The sequence below is a fragment of the Triturus cristatus genome, chromosome 6, assembly GCF_964204655.1.
Source record: "Triturus cristatus chromosome 6, aTriCri1.1, whole genome shotgun sequence".
Classification (NCBI taxonomy): domain Eukaryota; kingdom Metazoa; phylum Chordata; class Amphibia; order Caudata; family Salamandridae; genus Triturus; species Triturus cristatus.
In genome coordinates, this window is record NC_140589.1 from 547,094,580 (window position 1) to 547,116,809 (window position 22,230).

General features: G+C 49.3%; 1 protein-coding gene across 2 annotated transcripts in view; it reads left to right on the top strand.

Moving 5' to 3' along the window:
* MEI4 (meiotic double-stranded break formation protein 4) overlaps positions 1–22,230 on the top strand; it is a 176,681-nt gene that overhangs the window by 78,265 nt on the left and 76,186 nt on the right. Inside the window, exons 3-4 of one of the 2 annotated variants that reach the window (XM_085609203.1) lie at positions 18,469–18,534; positions 18,712–18,757. The exons of the other annotated variant lie outside the window; for it this stretch is intronic. Of the exons in view, the coding sequence (XP_085465329.1) occupies positions 18,469–18,534; positions 18,712–18,757 (112 nt within the window). The remainder of the gene's footprint in view (positions 1–18,468; positions 18,535–18,711; positions 18,758–22,230) is intronic. 2 annotated transcript variants of the gene reach the window in all.

Below are 22,230 nucleotides of genomic sequence, written 5' to 3' on the forward strand. Positions count from 1 at the left end.
CCTTAGACAACTCCATTGGCTCCAGGTGGCCAAGAGAGTCGAATTCAAGGCCCTCACATTTTCCGTCCAGGCAAATGTGAGGGCCTTGAAGAGACCCCAATTATCTTAGGAAGAGACCTTGCCCTTACCAGCAGGACAGATTGCTGAGGTCCAACCTGAAACGCTACCTCTCCATCCCCCGCTTTGCTAAAGCGAGAATGGGGGCCAGAAAGTTCGAGGTGGGAACCTCCTCATGCTGGAATGACCTGCCCCTTTAACTACGTATGATGCACTCTGAACAGGAGTTTAGAAAGGCCTTAAAGACCTGGCGGTTTGTGGTAAATAAAATATTACGCTCTCAGAATTTTTAGTATATAAATAAGATCATGCATAAAGCAAGAGGCTGAGTCTGTGGTATCAGGTTCATAAAGGGCTTTATTCCAATAACTCGAGTCAAAGGGAGAATATTACCATCACCAAAAAGGATCTGGAAAGGGACTCAAAAGTATTCTCAATATTCTCAAAACATTATTCACAGAGTACAGTATATATACATTTCTCAATTGTACGTAAGCAAAAGAGCAAGAGAGAATGAGATAAGAGCATGTGGGCGTGTAAGTAGGCGTGAAGGTGGGCGTCCATGTGGGCGTCCACTTGATGATAATGGGTAATTTGTCATGTGTGGGTGGATACCTGGAGGGGGTTGCGTGATCTGCTGGAATTGTACTGGAACTTTGCCTTACTTGTGCTCAACTCGAGCATGACGTGTAACTGACGTGGGGAGGGTTGCTATGCAACCGGACAAGTCTGGAAGTGAGGCCTTCAGTGAGTGAGGCCTTCAGTGTCAGGACGACCAGCACATCTTGTATTATCTGATATCCGATGTCTGGAGCAGGGACTGATTTGTGACATAGGTTGCTCATCACCAAGAGCCGATGTGGCATCTATTTCTTCATTTACTTCATTTACTGCAGAGGCCTTACATGGGGGCTATGGGCTTTTCACTGACGTGAGCTTTGTAATCACACAAAAAGAGACAGTAGGGCTGGGCTCCCTCCTTGCAGATGGGTCGCGTTCATTCCTCCTTCACCAGGCAAGAATGTGGTTTCAGTAAGAGTAAGCAGATAACCGTGCTCAATACTGTCTCGGCACCTCGGTCGGGGCCCCTTTGGCTGAGGCCCAAGTGTGCAAGGCCAAGGATACGTAGCTGTAGCTTTCAGAGCGTTCTGAGGCATGAAACCTCTTTTCGGCTCTGGCTGAGCCATAAACATGGGCTTCATGAAAATGCAGGAAAACATGATGAAAAACGTGTAGGCCTCAATACAGATTTGTCGTTTCTCTCATGGGAGACTGGATGATGGCAGGCCACGTTATAGCATAAGCATCATGATAGAAAGGCCATGGAGGGGAAATACATAGGTTACATGTATGTGCATATAAGCGTTGGGGGGGCGCAAATGGGGACACATAGGCCTCATAGATTTTTATTTTCCTCAGGTTCACCCATAGAGACTAGATCTCTGCCAGCATGGCTACGTTGTTCACTTCAGCGCCAGGACACCTCAGTCGAGGTAGCTGCACGCTCTATAAATGTCTTTATTATTATTATTAGGCTTATTATACACAGTCAAACCTTGTTCCCTTAATAGGGCATCATCAGTTCCTCTGTATTCACCACCCCTTTCTAAATTGTCCATGTCCCTTAAAATAGCCAAATCCGAGATCTGCAAAGCAGTATTGGATTGGATTGGATTGGATTGGATGTCGATTTGTAAAGCGCGAATTGTTGCCCGAGGGCGTCCAAGCGCTGAAAACACCAAAACCGACCAGAGAGAAAAAAAAAACAAAAAACACAACAGAGGGAGGGGAAATTAAACTGGATGAAATAGGAAGGTTTTTAGTTGTTTGCGGAAAGTCGTGTGATTAGAGTTGGATCTTAAGTGCAATGGGAGGGAGTTCCAGGCCCTCGCCGCGTTATAGGCGAAAGACCTACCTCCAGATCTGGATCTCCTTACTCTCGGAGTGACTGCCAAGAAGGACTGGTTGGATCTTAGGTTCTTATTGGGCCTATAGTGAAGGATTAGGTCCTGTGTGATCATGGGGCCAGAGTTCCAGAAGGACTGGTGGGATATGCACATGGCTTTGAACAAAACCCTTTGGCGTACTGGTAGCCAGTGAAGAGAGACCAACCCAGACCTTACTGACTGTCTGCGAGGGATGTCAAGTAGCAGACGTGCGGCGCAGTTCTGCACAATCTGTAGCCTCCTCAATGTGGATTCCAGGGCTCCGAGGTAAAGGACATTATTAAAATCGAGGCGAGATTGAATCAGGCCTTGTACCGCTGCTTGCTTGGCTTCCATGGGAAGGAGGGGGAGAATTTTCCTAAGCATCTTCATGATGCCAAAGCAGGTAGCCGAGAGTTTGGTGGCTTGTACGCCAAAGGAGAGAGAGTTGTCCATCCATATTCCCAGACTTTTTATGCTGTTTTTGGGAATAGGTATGGGGCCCATACTGGGTGGCCAAAGGGTGGGCGGGAGGCTGGGGACCGAGTTGCCGAGAACCATGAGCTCGGTCTTATCTCCATTTAATTTTAAAGATGATTGGGACATCCAGGATTTTGCCTCCTCTAGGCACTCTCTGAGGCCGCTCTGTACAGGGAGATTGGTCTCCTGTGTCAGGGAGACCACCAGCTGCGTGTCGTCCGCGTAGGAGATGATCTTAATCCCAAACGGACGGACGACATCAGCTAGTGGTCTCATGTACAGGTTAAAAAGTGCCGGGCTCAGAGAGGAACCTTGGGGGACGCCGCAATTCAGGGAGATGCTGGTGGAGACTGAATCGCCATCAAACACTTGGAAAGATCTATCTTCCAAGAAGGACCGGAACCAGGTCCACGCTTTGCCCTTAATCCCGACCTGGGCCATACGGTCCAGCAGGGTGACATGGCTGACCGTATCGAAGGCCGCACTAAGATCAAGGAGGATCACTGCCACTGATCCTCCCTGATCTAAGATTTTCCTGGCCTCCTCGGTGACCATGAGGAGGGCGGTCTCGGTCCCATGTTTAGGTCTAAATCCGGTTTGGGTGGGATCCAGGAGCAGATGGGTTTCTAAAAAGTTGGTAAGCTGGAGGTTTATGTATTTCTCCAGGACCTTGCTCGCCCAGGGGAGCAGGGATATTGGGCGGTAGTTGCTCATATCTGTGGGGTCCAGGCTGGGCTTTTTCAGCAGGGCCTTCACCATGGCCTGCTTCCAGACTGTGGGAACTATGCCCGTGAAGATGGAGGTGTTTAGGACGTCCCTTAGTATAGGTAGAGTGGTTTGTGCAGCGGCCATAATTATCTCTGGGGGGGCAGGGTCATTCGGAGAACCGGATTTGACTTTGCGTGCTAGAGACTCCAGCAAGACAAGTTCCAGTGGGGGAAAATGGGACAGCGTGGGTGATTGAGGATTGAGAACGGGTTCAACGGGGTGTGAGAGTGTAATGAACGGAGGTGGGTTGATCGGGGGGAAAGCCGAGTAGATTGAACTAATTTTCTGATGGAAAAATTCGGCAACTTTGTTGCAGTGAGAAGTGGGTTTGTCCACTGGTAGGCTGGGCGGGGGTTTGGTTAGTTGTTTAATGATTTTAAAAATTTCCTTCGGTTTGGATTTTGCAAGGACAATTTTTTCCGAGAAGTAGGAGGCCTGGGCTTCCTTTATCTGGCTTTTGTAGTTGCTGATAGCTTCTCGGTAGAGAGTTTTATGTACCGATGAATAATCGGTTCGCCAGCGTCTTTCGAGTTTCCTACAGCATCGTTTTTGGTTTCTCAGATTCTCCGTGTACCACGGGGCAGTTTTGTGGAGGCGTTTAAGAGTGATTACCTTTTTCGGAAGGGCAATGTCAAGAGATTGGGAAATCCAATTGACGTAGGCCTGATAAGCTGGCTCAGGGTTATCCGTGACCAAGGGTTGGGTCTCTGTGAGTGCATTGGTCCAATTATCAATCATAAGATGGGTCCAGGCTCTCTTGAGTCTTGTAGTAGGGATAGGTTCGGGGGGTTTGAGAATGGTCCAATTGATGGGGATCAGAAAATGGTCCGTCCAGGGAAGGGGTATGGGAGGACAAGTTAGGAGGTTGGGGCAGTTGCTAAAAACTGGGTCGAGCAGATGGCCTTTTTCGTGTGTGGGCAGGGTGACTCGTTGTGAGAGCAGCAAGGCTGCTAGGTCGCCTGTTAGAGTCGAGGCGGTAAGGTCAGAGGGCGAGTCAAAGTGAAAGTTAAAATCACCCAGCAGGATAAAGTTGGATGAAGTATTAATACGTTCGGATACATAAGTGGGTAGGCTAACGTGGAACTGCCTCGGGGGCCCTGGAGGTCGGTAGATCAAAGTGCCTGAAAGGCACTGATTGGGGGACAGTTCAATTTTGAAGGTGAGGCTTTCACAGTCTAGAATGGTTTCGGTGACCACTCTGCAGTTGAACTGCTCTTTATGTATTATAGCTAGGCCTCCTCCCCTCCCTTTTAACCGGTCCTGGCGCAGGATTTGAAAGCCTGCGGGGAGCGCAGCTATTATGGCTGGATCGGCTGCCGGGGAGAGCCAGGTTTCTGTCAAAAACAGAATGTCGGGGGAGAGTTCTTCTATTAACAGCATTATTTCAGCTGTGTGTTTAGGTAGGGAGCGGCAGTTCAGCAAGAACATCCGAAAGTGGTGGAGCAGTTTGGGAGTGGTGGTAGGCTTAAGGAGCTTGTAACACTCTGGACAGAGTTGGGGTAGAGTATCTGCAGAGTATTTGTGACAACTATAATTGACCGTGGAGGCCCTCAGGCTGTAAAGGAGGTCCGCACTGTAACATAAGCGGTCGGTTGTTCGGAGGGCAGGGGAACTGGCCCTTGGCCCGGACTCGGCGCGGACGAGCGCAGACGAGCTTGCCTTATGCGCGCCTTCGGCGCGCATTCGTCGCGCCCGCTGCGCTCGTCCGCTGCGCTTCCTGTGCATGCACATAATTATAGGAAGGGTAGGGGGGCGTGTCCCTCGTTTCCTCGTGGCCGATGGCGGCTGAGGAGGGCTCTGTCAGACACTCCCTCTGAGCGCTAGCTCCGCTCTAAGGAAGGCAGGTAAAATACAAGTATTTTTAAAAGCAATTTAAAACAGTTTCCAAGTGTGCAAAATCGGCAATTTAGCAGCGTTTTTCCTCTCCCGGCTGTGCCTCAGGAGGGAAGTGGTGTACAGCGAGCTAGAGATTCAGCGCGCTATATAAGGCAAAGTGGGCGTGGCTACAATGTGGGCGTGTCCCTCGTTTCCTCGTGGCCGATGGCGGCTGAGGAGGGCTCTGTCAGACACTCCCTCTGAGCGCTAGCTCCGCTCTAAGGAAGGCAGGTAAAATACAAGTATTTTTAAAAGCAATTTAAAACAGTTTCCAAGTGTGCAAAATCGGCAATTTAGCAGCGTTTTTCCTCTCCCGGCTGTGCCTCAGGAGGGAAGTGGTGTACCCCAGTAGAGTTATCCATGACTGCAGTATGCTGCCGTTCTACCGGCCTACCAACTGAATAATACTTAGCCAACCTGAGTTTACGTGTGAATTTAAAACCATCTATCCAGGTTTGGACATAGTCCATATTTTCGGGGCACAATAAGAAAGACCGTGTGACAAAGTTTTTGTTTCTTCTGCATTTATTATTAAGTCGGACAAATTATTAATAGTGATATTATCGTCCATTACTTGCTCTTCTTGTTTCTCACTTTCTTGGTCTTTTTCTCCCCTTGTTCTCCTTGACCTGCGGTTTTTCCTCTTCCTCCCCCTCGGAAGGTTCTTTCTTGCCCCCGTAGCGGCCTTAAATTGGTGTTCCTGTCCCACCAGAAAAAACGTAACTCCTCCTCAACGAATGGTAAATTACTGATCTGCTGTGTCTCCTCATTGTCGGTGTCCGCCTCAGAGCTAAATTCAGACTCTGACTCCACATTTAGTTGCGCTGCATTGCCACTGAGGTCGATGGCCATCTTCTGCTGCTGACTATTTTCAAACCGCTTGGAAAACTTAAAGATCTGGCCCCTTTGATAGTCCAGTTTGTCTCTCCTGAACTTTGTCGCCTTTCGATCTTTGATGGTATGTTAATATTTTTTAATCCTCTCTTGCATGTCCAGCTTCAACTTCTTGATGGTATCCTGATCTGTCTGGTAACTTGCTTAGTTGTGTGTGTGTGTGTGTTTGTGTGTGTATGTGTGTATATATATATATGTGTGTATATGTTTGTATATGTATATGTGTGTGTGTATGTAATATATACACATACATACATACAGCGGTCGCCAGTAGGGAGTGATGGTTAAGACCATGTTTCTATGGAACAAGTGTTTTTTGCTTATATCTTTGGCGCCATTTGACGAATCTTCACGAAATGTTCCAAAAAAAGTGTCATAGTGGGTCTTGTTGTGCTTGAAAAGTTTCAGGGTGATGCCTCAAGCGGAGGCCAGGAAAAAAAGGGGGGAGGGTAAACAAAGGAAAATACTATTTCCCTTGTTAATTCCCATAGGAGCTTTGAACACGACCGCCCAAACCGCTGGATGCAATTACACATAATTTGGCTGGAAGGTAGATTTTGGTTTGCATATCATGCATTCTGTTTTTAGATGTAAATCTGTTCAGTAGTTGTTGAGAAATTTAAGGAAAAGCAAATAAGGATATCTGGGCAGAGCCTAAGCACAGATTTCGACTGCTAACACTTTAATTAAGAAGTGTTGGTAGCCACCCTGGGACTCTGCTTCGCAGAGTTCCACAAAAAGACATTTAAATAAAAGAAAAGGGGGCATGGTAGGAATACTCTAAACTCCTAGGTGTGGTGGTGGGGTCCCCCTGTGACCCCGACGAGGTCAAAAATCACTTTAAAAAAAAAAAAAAATTGAAAGAAATCGCTGCAAATCTGCAGCAACATTTTTACAAAAAACAAGTGCGGGAGTCTGCGCTTGGTTTGAATACAGCCCCAGGTGGGATACATTTAAAAAAAAGGAGGGGGCATACAGGCCCCCCTACTAAAGCTCACTGATCCCCGGGTTCACCACCTCCCTGGGTCTTTATTGATAAAGAGTTGGGCTGGGGGGATCAAGGGCCCCCCTTCATGGGCTCTATAAGACCCAGAGACCACCACCTCACAGGGGCCAAATAACACCCACAAGTCAGTCCCCCCACAGCGTGACTACTCAGATGAGAGGCCCACCCCTTTCTCAACCATTCTGCAAACGTGCTTTCTGGCCTCACTATTTTTAGGGGCATGAAGTCCCCTTGGCTGCCGAGGGCCGTTGGGGGCCAGGAAACTCTATTGTTGCCACTAGTTACTCCCACACAGCGTGATTGCTCAGATCTTATAGAAGGCTCTGCCCCTTTTCTCAACCACTCTGCAAACGTGCCTCCTGGTGCACTACTGGTAAGGGGATGAAGTCCCCTTGGCTGCTGAGGGTTGTTGTGGTCAAAGAACCCCTATTGTTGCCACAAGTCCCCACAGCGGGATTGCTCGGAGGCCACATAACCTTTCTCAACAACTCTGCAAACACGCATCCAGGCACACTACTCTTGTGGGGTTAAAGTCTAGGGGTGAGTGTGTCAGTAAACTCTGCTCTTCCGGCGGTTCGTAGAGTTTTTGCAGTACTTCCAGGCGCAGTGGAGTTAACTGCCTATCTCTATGAGAGACTCCCACACTCACTCGTATACTAATTCACTCATACCCACTTACAGCCCCATTCATACACTCACGCCCACTTACCAACCTACTCAAACACTCAAACACTCAAACACTCATACACCCACTGAGACACTCATGCACTCACGCACTCAGTGTTGAAGGTTAGTGGTTAAAATTACTTTCTATTGTTGCAAAAAAGGATTAAAACGTGGCAGGTTGCCAAAATTGCAATTGAACGACACTGGATAACTGGACATAAATCCGCCCTGTTTGATCCCCCAGTGAAATGATTGATGCTGCTTTGAGTCTGATTTCTACAAGGGCTTCATAGCAACCTGAATATATCTGGGCTTGTAGAAACCTACCGCTGTGTAAAGGCGAGACCAGTGCAAACTTGCTCTAGGTCGGCATGGGAGAGGTGCAACTTATGCAGGCTGGGCCTAGTGCATGGCAAGTCCTGAGACTCGAGCAAATGAGCGGGTGAGTCCCAATAGCAGATCCACGGGCGTAGAATGTAATAAAATATTTACTTGTCCATGGGGCAGGTTGCTTCATAAATCTACTTGTCCTGTAGCAAAATCTACTTCCCATGCAGTGCAGCGACAAATTATGGCAGCAATCTCATTATATAAGAGCTCTGATATAGCCTTTCTGATTATGTCATGCCTGGCACTACGACCGCCGCCACTACGACACCAGCACCCTCCACGCACTCAACGCCGGCCGATCGCACACCTGCTTCCTGGCCACCTCGAAGCGCACCCAAGGACCCTTCTCCTACCGGAACTGCAGCTTCACCAGCCTCCGAGCTGTCACCTCGCCCACCAGGGTAGAACGCAACCACCTCAGATATATATTACTCAACACCCACTCCGCCCGCAAACATGCCATCGAACCCTGGGACCTACTCGACACCTCCTCCCCGGACGTCGCCTTCCTGACGGAGACCTGGTTGAACGCCTCCTCGGCACCCGACATCGCCATAGCCATCCCGGACGGCTACAAGATCTCCCGCAGAGACCGCACCAATGGAGCAGGAGGAGGAATCACCATCATACACAGGAACACACTTAGGATCTTGACCAGCACCGACGGCACCCTCGGCTCCGCCGAACACCTGCACTTTCAGATCCACATCGACCCCAACACCATCCTCAGAGGAACTCTCGTCTACAGACCCCCCGGACCCCGGCCTCAGTTCAGCGACTTCGTCAGCACGCACGCCATCGCCTCCACAGACTACATCCTCCTCGGAGACCTGAACTTCCACCTCGAGAACAACAACAACGACAACAACTCCACTACCCTGATCCACAACCTCGCCAACCTTGGACTCAGAAGGTCGTCGCAATGCCCACCCACTCCACCGGGCACACGCTCGACCCTCATCTTCTCCGCAAGCAACCACGTCACCTTCAGCCACACCACCGAACTCCACTGGACCGACCAACACTACATCCACTTCACCTTCCAGAAACCCACCACGCACCACCACACTCAACGGACCCCCCGCCGCAGCTAGCGCAAAGTCCACGCGCAACAGCTAATCACCACCCTCGCTCAAAGCCCACCAACCGACCCCACCGACACTGCCACCCGCAACCTCAGACAATGGATCAACGACTGCGCCAACACGCTCGCTCAGACCAAGAAACCCTCCAACAGACGCACCGGCAGAAAAGCCATTTGGTTCACCGCCGACCTCCAGGCATCCAAGCAGACCTGCCGAAAGCTCGAGAAGAAGTGGCACCACGACCATACACCGGACAGGTATGCAGCCCACAAAAGCACCATCCGCAGACACCATCACCTCATCCGAACTGCCAAAAAGGACCTCCTTCAAGGACCGCCTCGACAACGCACACAACAGCAAAGAGCTCTTCAACATCGTGAAGGATCTCTCCAACCCCAGGTCCAACACTAACGACATTTCGCTATCGCAAGACCTGTGCGACTCCTTAGCCTTCTTCCATCGAAAGATTGCAGACATCCACGACAGCTTCAACAATCAGACCCCCCCCCCGGCAGCCACCGACAACTCAGACTCACCGCCCACCACCCACACCAACTCCCTGCTCGCCTGGACCCACGTGAACGACGAGGACCGCACCAAAATAATGAACACCATCCACTCCAGGTCTCAGTCAGACCCCTGCCCGCACCTCATCTTCAACAAAGCAAGCTCTACCATCGGACCCCATCTCCGCAAGATATACATCTCCTTCGAGTCCGCCACCTTCCCGGAGAGCTGGAAGCACGCCGAGATCAACGCCTTACTCAAGAAACCCAAGGCGGACCCGACAGACCTCAAGAACTTCCGGCCCATCTCCCTACTCCCGTTCCCGGCAAAGGTCATCAAGAAGATAGTCAACGGGCAACTAACCCGTTACCTCGAGGAGAACAACATCCTGGACCGGTCCCAGTCCGGGTTCCGCAGCAACCACAGGACCGAAACTGCCCTCATTGCTGCCACAGACTACATCAGGTCCCTGCTGGACAATGGAGAAACCGCGGCCCTCATCCTCTTGGACCTCTCAGCCGCCTTCGATTCCGTCTGCAACCACACCCTACGCACACGCCTCCACAACGCAGGGATCCGCGACAAGGCCCTGGAATAGACCACCTCCTTCCTCTCCGACAGAACCCAGTGTCCACCTCCCGCCTTTCTGATCCAAAGCCTCCAAGATCATCTGCGGCGTACCCCAAGGATCACCCCACAGCCCGACACTCTTCAATGTCTACATGGAACCGCTCACCCACATAGCCCGATCGCACAACCTCAACATCATCTCCTATGCCGACGACACCCAGCTGATTCTCTCCCTCACCAAGGACCCCTCCAACGCCAAAAACAACCTCCACGAAGGAATGAAGGCCGTCCCTGAATGGATGAAGAAAAGCCGACTAAAACTGAACTCCGACAAGATGAAGGTCCTCATCCTCATCCTCGGCTCCACCTGGGATGACTCCTGGTGGCTGGCCTCACTGGGAGCTACACCGACACCCACTGACCACGCATGCAACCTGGGGTTCATACTCGACCCATCGCTATCCATGACCAAGCAAGTCAACGCCGTCTCATCCTCCTTCTTCAACACCCTCTGCATGCTCCGCAAAATCTACAGATGGATCCCCACCCCAACCAGAAGGACAGTTGTGAGAAAGTGGCCCTGTATATACTGTTCCAAAATAGGTACAGTGTGCAGAGTCCACAATCCCCAGAGGTTTGGCAGAGGCTAAAGTTAGATATAACCTTACTCTCTAAAGTGGTAGCTTGGTCGAGCAGTAAGGCAGTATCAGAGAACAGTGTAAAGCATTTGTTGTACACACTCAGTCAGCAAATGGTCTCACACACTCAAGAACTGAACTCTAGGCCAATGGTTTGTATAAAAACTATATGGTTGTTTTATTTTAGCACCAACCATAGGTATCAAAATATACTTTCTCAGAATGAGATGCTTTAGCTAAATACTTTGCAATCGGCAATTGATTTTTGCAGATAATAGTTAGTTTGTTGCAATAGGCAACACAATTTCAAACTCAATATTATATTGAGCTCAATGGGAATTTTAAGCTATATGCAATTGATAACTTTCAAGATTACTTTTCTAACTCAAGGACTGGATCCTAGATTCAGTCCTGGGACAGTTCTTGGAAACAAGTGAGTAAATTCGTTTTAGTTACTGTTGTGATTTTTAAGCAATATTTTGCTATTTTAAAAGTTGACACTTAAAATCTTTTTGTGATCAAATTACCAATGTTATCCAATGGAAGGAAATTCACTTAGCAGGTAAGTGGGGTTATGGTTACTTTTTCTAGGTCAGTGTTGGATCCTAGATCCAGCACTAGTGTACCACCCGTAAGCAGTTGAGAAACTGCGTTTAAGTTATACAGGCGATTTTTAAGGAATATTTATAAGTTTGCAAAATCGACACTTAGAAGAATTTCATAGAAAAACAGTCAATGGTTCCCTATGGAAGAAAATTCAAGTTACAGGTAAAGTATGTTCTCGTTACTTTTGTAATCCAGTGCTGGGCTCCTAGGCTCAGTACTGGAACATCTATCTAAAACAGGTAAGTAATTACGTTTTCACAGTTGGTACGATTTTTAAAGAATATTTGTCGTTTGCAGAAATCGAAAGAAGAAATTTCACAGAAAAACAGTTAATGATTTCGTATGGGAGAAAATTGAGTTGGAGGTAAGTATGGTTGTGAGTACTTTTCAGGGTCAGTGCTGGGCACCAAGATCCAGCACTGGTATCTCTCCTAATAGCAGGTGAGTATTTCCGTTTTCGTTACTCGGTTGATTTTAGGTGAATATTTTAAAGTTTAGAAACTCCACACTAAGAAGAAATTTCAGAGAAAACCAATCAATGTTACCCTATGGAAGAAAAGTGAGTTATCGGCTTTTGGGTAAGTACTCGACTGGCAGAGTTAAGGTTGATGTTACACCCTCAGCGGCACAGGGGCAGCCGGTTGCAGAGGTAGTTAGGCCCAATGTTATCCAATGAGAGGCAGGGGGCCTTCGGTTGGTGGGGCTGTGGGAGCTGGGCCCCTGGTCACTTGCTCAGGGCAAATGAGGAAGTAGGTAGGAGTAGAAGTTACACTGCCAGGGCCACTGGGGCGGCTGGGTGCAGGGTGCTTTTGAGCCTTCGGACGCTCAATAGATTTCAATGGGAAAGCTCCAGGTTGAGCAAAGGCTGCAAGCTCGGGGTCGAAGACTCTTCAGGTGCCACCACCTCTTTGAGAGGAAAGTTGGGTAGTTGGAGGATAGGTAGGTACCCAGGAGTTGGGCACAGGGGGCCGCAGGGCGCCGGGTGCAGGGGTGCATTTGATGTCAGGAAATCTTACCCTCTGTTGATCGCGGTTGGGGGGGTACCTTGTCATGAGGCTGCAGGCATCCGGTGCTTCGAGGTGAGTCCTTGGGTGCTGGATTCGGGGTCACAGTCGCCGGGGGGACGTCCTCGGGGTCGTTGTTCACTCCGGCACAGGCCAGGCTTGGCGGGTGCAGAGTGTGCAGGGTTTGCAGTTCCGGGCTGATGCCAGGGGTTAGAAACTTGCTTTGAGCAGATCCACTGCTCATGGGAGTCCCAGTCTTGGTAGAGTCTCATGGTGGTCAGGTCCTCCGGGGTTTTTGAGGTTGATGACCACTGAAGGCGCCGGAGTTCCACAGGAGCAGGTTCAAGGATCAACAGGCCGGTAGGGCCGGGGCCAAGTCAGTTGATGTCATCCTTTTGTTAGCAGCTGCGCGGCGGGTCTTCTGGTTTCTTGATTTTCTTGCTTGTTTTCGAATCTGGATCTGAGGAAGGAAGGTTCAGGGTGCCCCTAAATACTAAATGTAGGGGCGTTACAGGTAGGTAAAGGGCAGGGACCCCTGGGTCCCTGCCCTGAGGTGGGTACACCCCCTATCCTGCCACACTCCTGTGGGAGGGGGCAGTGGCCTATTCCTGATTGGGCAGGGCTCCCCATCTTCAAGATGGCGAGAGCCGGGGGACGTGCTTCACCTCGCCTCCCCCACCTGAGGGGTGGGATTGGCAGAGGCTGGCACACCCCCTGTCCTGCCTTGGGGGTTTCCGGCCAGTCTTCCCGCCAGAGAGGGGGTTGAGAACGGGTAGGGGCCAGTTGCAGGGTACAGCAAGTGGCCTGGAGAAGCTCACAAAGGTGGAATGCCTTTGAAGCTTCCCCAGCCCATCCTGGGGGAGGTGACTTCGCACCTCACCCAGGATGTGCATTGTTGCAGGCCCAGGAGATCAAATGGCTCTCTACCCAGGGGTCCAGCAACCTGTCTGCTGTGTGGCAGCCTAGGCAGCCCCTCAGACAAGACGTGGATTGTAGGTTAGGTTCAGGGGCCATCTCTAAGATGCCCTCTGTCGTGCATCTTACATTAAATCCCACACTGGCATCAGTGTCGGTTTACTGTGCTGAGAAGTTTGATACCAAACATCTCAGTCTTCAGTGTAGCCATCATGGTGCTGTGGAGTTCGTGTTGACAACCTCCCAGCACCATGTACTCGTAATAGCAGCACTGCACTTACAGTTCCCAGGAATGCTCCTGGGTACTGTAGGGGCACAGGACTCGTTCACCTGTGCCCACACCTCTGGCATAGGGCACACAGCTTGAGAGGTGACTGAGGTATGCCAGGGCGGTGTGTTGTGGGCATGGCACACAGGGATGTGTGCCATGTCGACTCTTCGCTTTGTTTTGTTCTGCACCCAGACATTCAGCCTGCAAAGGCAGTGTGTGTGCGTGTGTGTGTGTGTGTGTGTGTGTCAGGGTACAGGGCCTCTAAGGGTGGCACAATAAGTGCTGCTGCCCTTAGGGGCCTTCTCTGGTCACAAGGCCCTGGGCATCTAGGGTACCATTTACCAGGGGCGGACAGGTGACCAGAGATGCCGATTGGGTTTTGGCTGTTGGGCAGTTTTTAGGGCAGGAACACAGGCCCTGGGCACCTGATTGGCAGGGGCCAAGGCACAACAAGGAAAAGTGCATCAGTTATCAGGCAAAAGAGGGGGGGGGGGTTACTGCTACAGAAACCCACTTTCTTACAACAGTCACCCAGGCCCTCGTCAGCAGCAGGCTGGACTACGACAACGCCCTCTACACAGGAGCATAAACCAAACTCCTGAAACAACTACAACGCATTCAGAACGCCTCTGCACGCCTCATCCTCGACATCCCCTGCCACAGCCACATCACACCCCACCTGAGAGACCTACACTGGCTCCCCGTCAACAAGAGGATCACCTTCAAACTCCTCACCCACGCTCACAAGGCACTCCACAACACCGGACCATCATACCTCAACCGACGACTCACCTTCTACACCCCAAAGCGCCAGCTCCACTCCGCTGACCTCGCCCTTGCCACCATCCCCCGCATCCGAAGAGCTACCACTCGCGGCAGATCGTTCTCCCACCTCGCCGTGAAGACTTGGAACACCATCCCCATCCACCTGCAGCAAACCCAGGACCTGCTGACCTTCAGGAGACTCCTCAAAACCTGGCTGTTCGAGCAGTAGCAGCACCGCTCTGGCCTCCCCCTCCTCCCCCCCAGCACCTTGAGACTCTCACGGGTGAGTAGTTCGCTTTACAAATGCTTGATTGTTTGATGTATTTAGGGTTCATTATTTGAAAGCCTGTATTAGGGTGAACACTCTAAGTAAATGTTGTAAGCACTGACTGCACTACTGATAGGGGCTCCAGCATAAAAATGTGTACACACGTTTTCGAAGTTTGGCAATATGACGCTATGTATAATGCTCCCAGAATGGTCTCTGATTTGATGCAAATATTTGCAGAAGCTTAAAAGCAAGACAGACTATTCTTTGCTCTCAAAATAAGATGTTCATAAAAAATTAAAGCAAGAAAAAAAACATTTTGCAAAACTGCTGTAAAATTTCAGGTATCATTTCTTTGCAGCATCATTTAGTAACATGTGCTGATGCATGTTAGTATTTCCCAAAAATATTCATAATGGAAAATCAGTGTAACCAGTTTCAATAAGATTATGGGAAACAAAAATAAACCAGCATTGGCAAAGCCATTAGGTCTGACATTGGTGGTCAGCTTTTTAGTTTTGTCAATGTGCGACTTGTTTTGACATTGTTTTTGTAAAACCTTTTTGGAGTGGGAGATGTCAGTCCCTCACCATTATAACAGACATTGGCAAACGCAAAAAAAATAGTTTTTTAGTCTCAAAAAGCCCTCACTTTTACAGTAGTAACTGCCACTGAACAAAATTACTTTGTGTGTTGATATGCTCCTTGTGAAAGAGCAGAATGCTGTCACTCACAGTGAAGCCAGCCGATACTGCGTGAGAGACCGAATTTTAATAAACACACATGGTAACGGTTATCACCAGACCAAATCAGGGGCCCAATTATTAATGAAAGTCTCAAAAGTGCACCGATGGTATATGTCCTTGTATAAAGTGCAGCTATACGGCTTTCCTGAATTCCCAAGAATTTTCAGAAGTAGGACAAGAAATAGTACTCCTAGAAAATATATGTGAACTGCATTTTTTAGCATGAGCAAATAAGCATTTGTAGATTTGCCCATGCGAAAATATGAGTGTTTGCAAGTTCACTTTTCCCTTCTCCTGCTTTTTTTCCCCAACTCTGGAAGAAGGTTTATGTCTGACATTGTCAGGAGTAAGTCTCCAATATTTCTCTGTATGGGAAAAGATTTGAGAAGGTTTTGAAGACCCTTAAAACATGCAAGTTAGTAAGTTTGCACAGACTCAAAAGTGCATTCCAACCCTGAAACTATTGCTTACCAGTACCTTCAGCCCCAGTATGTAGATCTGCGGAAGCATGTGAACATTTTTTTTTTTGTAAACCCATTTTATTGCCTTTTACATGTCATATAGCATATCCATTTTCAGGGTGTCAATGTACAATAAAAATCGAGCACTACCAGGCAAATGCATCACTTGTTGCCCCTACTTGGTCCCATCTGGAAACGTTTGGCTGTAACGGTCACACCGCTATCTAATATCGGTTCGGCATACATATGAGAAAATTCTCCCCTCCCCTCCCCCCAACAAGTAACTAGGTCTCCCCCCTCCCCCTCCCTCCCTGCACTGCTGTCTCCCCTCTACCACTATTGGGCTCAGTTAGTAGACTGTCTTGCGCTCGAGGTGTGTGTAATGGTGCTGCGCCGGAGCCTTCCATCGCAACTTCATCCTCTCCTGTGTGTGTCGATGCCATGGAATACTCACATCCCTCTGGCTCTACTGCGTTGTTCCATCCTAATCTGGTCCCTGGGGGTTCTCTACATGTGGGGGTCTCTCTGGGGTGGAAGCCTCCGATGCCGCGCCATCTCTTAACTCCGTCATTAGCCCTTACCATGCCTGAACTCGTTCCGGCTTGCCCACTCTGCGCTGCTCATCAGAAACATGGCAACATAAGGGTATTACAACTAATCAAACACTACTATGGTATGAGCTATGGCATAATCAGAAAGGCTTTAACAGAGCTCTTATATAATGAGATTGCTGCCATAATTTGTCGCTGCACTACATGGCAAGGGTATCTTGTCACAGGACAAGTAGATTTATGAAGCAACCTGCCCCATGGACAAGTAGATATTATATTAAATTCCACACCACTGAGTGGCACCGGGCCCAATATGTGTCAGAACTCCTCTACCTAAAGGGGCTTGATTGAATTGTACAGCAGGTGCAGTGACATCGGGGCCAAAAGCTCTATGGACCCCACTAAACACCAATATTGCTATATTAAACTGATAAATAAGCAGTCACAACTGCAGTTACCTTGCAGCAACTAGAGTCATGATTTGAATAGTGCAGCAGGCGCAGTGGCACCAGCGCCAAAAGTTGTCAGAACTCCTCTAAACACACAATATTAATATTACATCAATTAATTCTATATTTACTTTCATTTTGCAAAATTTTGCTATGTGCAGTATACCACTAGTAATAGAACAATATATTGCTTTTTTTGTACATAAACAATTCAAAACACTTTAACCCCTTCGATGCTCATGACGGAGCGGTTCCGTCATGAGCATCGGTTGAGCTGTGCTCATGACGGAACCGCTCCGTCATGAGCACAGCCCCTGGGGGAAGCGCTGGCAAACCCCCCCCCCCCCCACCTCCCCCCCGGGGCATCGATCGTGCCCCCACAGAGGGGGATGGCAGCGGAAGAGTTTCCGCTGCCACCCCCGAGCCCCCCCCACGCTTCCTGATGACGTCCGCGCGCGCCTGCGTCATCAGGAAGCGTTGGACGCGCTGGAATTCATTTCTTCCAGCGCGTCCAACGGGGAGGGTGAGTATTTTGCTGCGGTGTGGCGGGGGGCCTTGAGGCATCGGGGGAGAGGAAAGAGTATTTCCTCTCCCCTGATGTCTCAATGCTGTCCCACGATCGCGCACAGCGTCGCGATCATGGAGCAGAGATGCTCCACTAGACACCAGGGATGTCCATTTGATCATTTGGGAAGCGACCCCTTGGGCAAGGATCGCTTCCCTTGGGGAATAATTATTACTCAGACTTTTCTGTCCCCCCCCCTGGGGGCAGATCGGTCCACTTTCGGTCCGTTTCTGCCCCCAGGGGGGGGCAGAAAAGCAGAAAAGCCCACTAGACACCAGGGATGTCGTTTTGTTGATTTGGGAAGCGACCCCTTGGGAAAGGGTCGCTTCCCTTGGGGAATAATAATTGCACAGACTTTTCTTTAGATTGGTCCACTTTCGGTCCGTTTCTGCCCCCAGGGGGGGCAGAAAAGCCCACTAGACACCAGGGATGTGGTTTTATTGATATGGGAAGCGACCCCTTGGGCAAGGGTCGCTTCCCTTGGGGAATAATTATTGCACAGACTTTTCTGCCCCCCCTGGGGGCAGATTAGTCCACTTTCGGTCCGTTTCTGCCCCCAGGGGGGGCAGAAAAGCCCACTAGACACCAGGGATGTCGTTTTGTTCATTTGGGAAGCGACCCCTTGGGCAAGGGTCGCTTCCTTGGGGGCATAATTTTCTGAAAGACTTTTCTGCCCCCCCCCCCCCTGGGGGCAGATCGGTCGACTTTCGGTCCATCCGCAGGGGGGGCAGAAAAGCCCACTAGACACCAGGGAATTAGTGTAAATAAAAATGGAAGTGACCCCTTTGGCAAGGGTCGCTTCCAGGGGGCAATTTTTATAATATGTATTTGGCCCACCCGCCCCGGGACAGAGTAGCCTTTATTTTTTCCTGCTGTTTTCTGCCCCACCTGGCACATAACCCGATTGACCATTTGGGTAGTAACATAGCATGTTATAATGTTTATTGTTATATTTTTTGTGAATTGCAATAGTAATGTTTTTTTTTTTTTTACTTTTTTGTTCTAGGTGAAGGCTTTTGCTCTTTTCAGTTTGCCGTGTTGTTACTGGTGGTTCTGCTGTTTGTGTAGTTTGGTAAGAGACTCTTTTTTTGTACAATGTAAATGTGTTTGATTTCTCTGCATGAATTGTTTTTGCGAATGGTGTAATAATAGCAGTATGTTTGTTTTTTGAGTGTCAAAAACTTTGCATTGGTGCTCGATGTGTATTTTGTTGTCTTGTGAGTAATTTGTTTTTTTTTCTTCTTTCTAGTTTGATATCGTTGGTTTTTGCGGTGTCACTGCAGAGTTGGTTTCTGGTGAGTGCAGCTGTCTCTTGTAATTGGATTGTATAGTTTTTGAGTACATTGATCTTTGTAATAAAGGTACACATTTCTTTACTTACTTGATTTGCACATTGTTGGTTGTTGTTGACTTGTTTGTGCAGTCTTCTATCTTAGTAAGTATAATGGCTAGCCGCAGGATTACTGCTCAGCAGGTTGTTGGTTTGCTGTTTGAGTCTTCCTCTGACCATTGTTCAGAGACTGACTCTGCATCTGAGGGAGAGGAGGCAGGGGACGATTCTGGCAGTGAGTTGTCTCTCCGTATGGAGTCATCGGATGATGAAGATACTCTTAGTGCGGATGAAGTGCCTGTGTTAGAGGAGGAGACTGATGTGCCGATAGTGCGGCAAGAGGCATCTGGGCTGCAGCCTGGGGCTGCAAGGCTTCCCGTTGGTGTAGTGCGGCAAGAGGCATCTGGGCTGCAGGCTGGGGCTTGCAGGCTTCCCTTTGAAAGTGATGACCTCTGGGTTGCCCCTGGCATGGTGCAGCCGGCATTGCCAGAGTTTACTGGTGTTCCAGGGTCTAGAGTGAATACTGTAAACTTTTTGCCGGTAAATTTTTTTCAGTTGTTTATGGACGATGTGTTTTTGGCAGAGATTGTTGAGCAGACTAATTTGTATGCCGAACAGTTTTTGAGGGACAACAGTGCCAGACTTAGGCCCTACTCTAGAGCTACCCGGTGGACTCCCACAAATGTTGAAGAGATGAAGAAGTTCTTGGGTTTAACTTTTTTGATGGGCTTGCTAAGGAAGCCATCAATGTCTTCATATTGGTCTAGCAGTCCCTTGATGGCAACGTCTATTTTTCCCGCAGTCATGAGTCGTGACAGGTATTTGCTTCTGCTTCGGATGATGCATTTTGTTGATAATGGTTTAGCGTTGCCACGAGATCACCCTGATTGTGACCGTCTTTTCAAGATTAGGCCTGTGCTTGATCACTTTGTTGATCGATTTTCTGAGATTTATGCCCCTGGGAAAGAAATTGCAGTGGATGAGTCTTTGGTGTTGTTCAAGGGCCACTTGGTTTTTAGGCAATACATTCCTAGTAAGAGGGCACGCTATGGAATAAAGCTGTATATGCTGTGTGACAGTAGGACTGGATATGTGTCTAATTTCAGGGTGTACACCGGTAAGGAATCTAGGATTAACCTCCCTGGTTGTCCGTCCACTTTTGGAGTGACTGAGAAACTTGTTTGGGAACTTGGTAGAGGATTTTTCAACTAAGGCCACCATTTATATGTAGATAACTTCTACACTGGTGTGCGGTTGTTCAGGGAATTGGCCAAAGTGGACACTGTTGCTTGTGGCACAATCCGCTCTAACCGTAAAGGTTTCCCGATAGAACTTGTTTGTCAAAAGCTTGTGCGGGGACAGTGCGTTGCGTTGCGTTGCCAGGAGCTTCTTGCTGTGAAGTTTTCAGACAGGAGAGATGTCTACATGCTGACTACCATCCATGATGAAAGCACTGCACCTGTGACTGTTTGGGGTCAGGTCGCTGAAGCGCGCAAACATGTGTGCATTTTAGACTATAATAGGCACATGGGTGGTGTTGACAGAGTAGATCAGAGGTTGGAACCTTACACTGCTCTTCGTAAGGCTTACATTTGGTACAAGAAGTTGGCTATCCATCTTTTCCACTTGGCAATGTTTAATGCTTTTGTTGTGTTCCAGGATTCTTGCCCTGAGTCAAAGATGACTTTTGCTAAGTTTCAGGAGTCTGTAATAGGCAGCCTTGTTGTAGTGGAACAGGCAAGTGTTCCTAGAGTTGGAGTGGTGGAGGATGTTGCTTGATTGAAAGATCGCCACTTTCCAGATCACATTCCTCCCACACCCTCAAAAGATTTTCCCAGTAGGAGATGTAGAGTCTGTTGGCGAAGAGGTACGCGGAAGGAGAGTCGTATGTACTGCCCCGACTGTCCTTCTCATTCTGCACTGTGTCTTCCTGCTTGTTTTAGAGCGTACCACACGTGAAAGAATTATTGGGAGCATTCATGAGTGGTAAAGTGAACTGCCTGGTCTGTATTCTTTGGATAATTTGATTCTGTTTCAAGGATGGTGTTAGTGCAATGTATTTAGTTGCTGATTTTCTGTTAGAAGATTTGTATCTATTTGCGATTTGTTTGTGTTTTTATTTTTTTCTAAAAAAAATCCTAAATGTGATGGCGGTGTGTGTAGGCTTGCGCTTGGCTGTTGGTGTGTGTGGACTGGCACTTGGTTGGTGGTGTGCGTGGAATGGTGCTTGGCTGGCGGTGAGTGTGGACTGGCGGTGTGCGTGGACTGGTGGTGTGTGCGGACTGGTGGTGTGTGCGGACTGGTGCTTGGCTGGTGGTGTCCGTGGACTGGTGCTTGGCTGGTGTCAGTGGACTGGAGCTTGGCAGGCGGTGTGCGTGGACTGGAGCTTGGCAGGCGGTGTGCGTGGACTGGAGCTTGGCTGGCGGGGTGCGTGGACTGGTACTTGGCTGGCGGTGTGTGTGGACTGGTGGTGTGTGCGGACTGGTGCTTGGCTGGAGGTGTCAGTGGACTGGTGCTTGGCTGGAGGTGTCAGTGGACTGGAGCTTGGCTGGCGGTGTGCGTGGATTGGCGATTGGCTGGCGGTGTGCCTGGACTGGCGATTGGCTGGCGGTGTGCCTGGACTGGCGCTTGGCTGGCGGCGTGCCTGGACTGGCGCTTGGCTGGCGGTGTGCCTGGACTGGCACTTGGCTAGCGGTGTGCGTGGACTGGCGCTCTGCTAGCGGAGTGTGTGGACTGGCGCTCTGCTAGCGGTGTGTGTGGACTGGAGCTCGGCTGGCTGTGTGTGAGTAGTGACTTTCTGCTGGTCACTACACACACTGCTAGCTGAGTGCCACTCCACGCAATCCATCAGCATGTGTAGTTGCTGTGTCTGGATTGTGGGCGTGTGAAAGTGATGGGCCCTTGAATGGCGCTGTGTGCTGGTGTGAGTTTTGTTATGTGATGGGCCCGCGGCTGGCGGTGTGGATGGTTTTGTATGTCTCACACGTGTGAAAGGTGTATGAGTGGCCTGTAAAGAGGTTGGTGCCTTGTCGTGGCTTTACAGCTCACGAGCTGTGAGTCAATGGTTCAGATTCTCGCCCTTTCAATTATTACCAGTGCATTTCATGTTTTGTGAAATCACTTGCTAATACAATTGTATCTACTGAACCATCACTCACCCTCGTGCCAAATCCAACAAGTATGTGTGTGTGCTTGCGGATTAGATGGCTGTGCAGTAATATTTGTCTTTCTGAAGCAGGGTGTACCTTGTCCCTTTTTGGTGAATTGTGTACTGTGTTGCTTTTGTACCTGGTGGTGCGAATGGTCTTGTTTGTATCACGTATGAAAGGTGTGTGAATGGCCTGTAAAGGGGTTGGTGCCTTGACGTGGCTTTACAGCTCACGAGCTGCGAGTCATTGGTTTGGTTTTTTGGGAATTTAATTATTGACAGTGCATTTC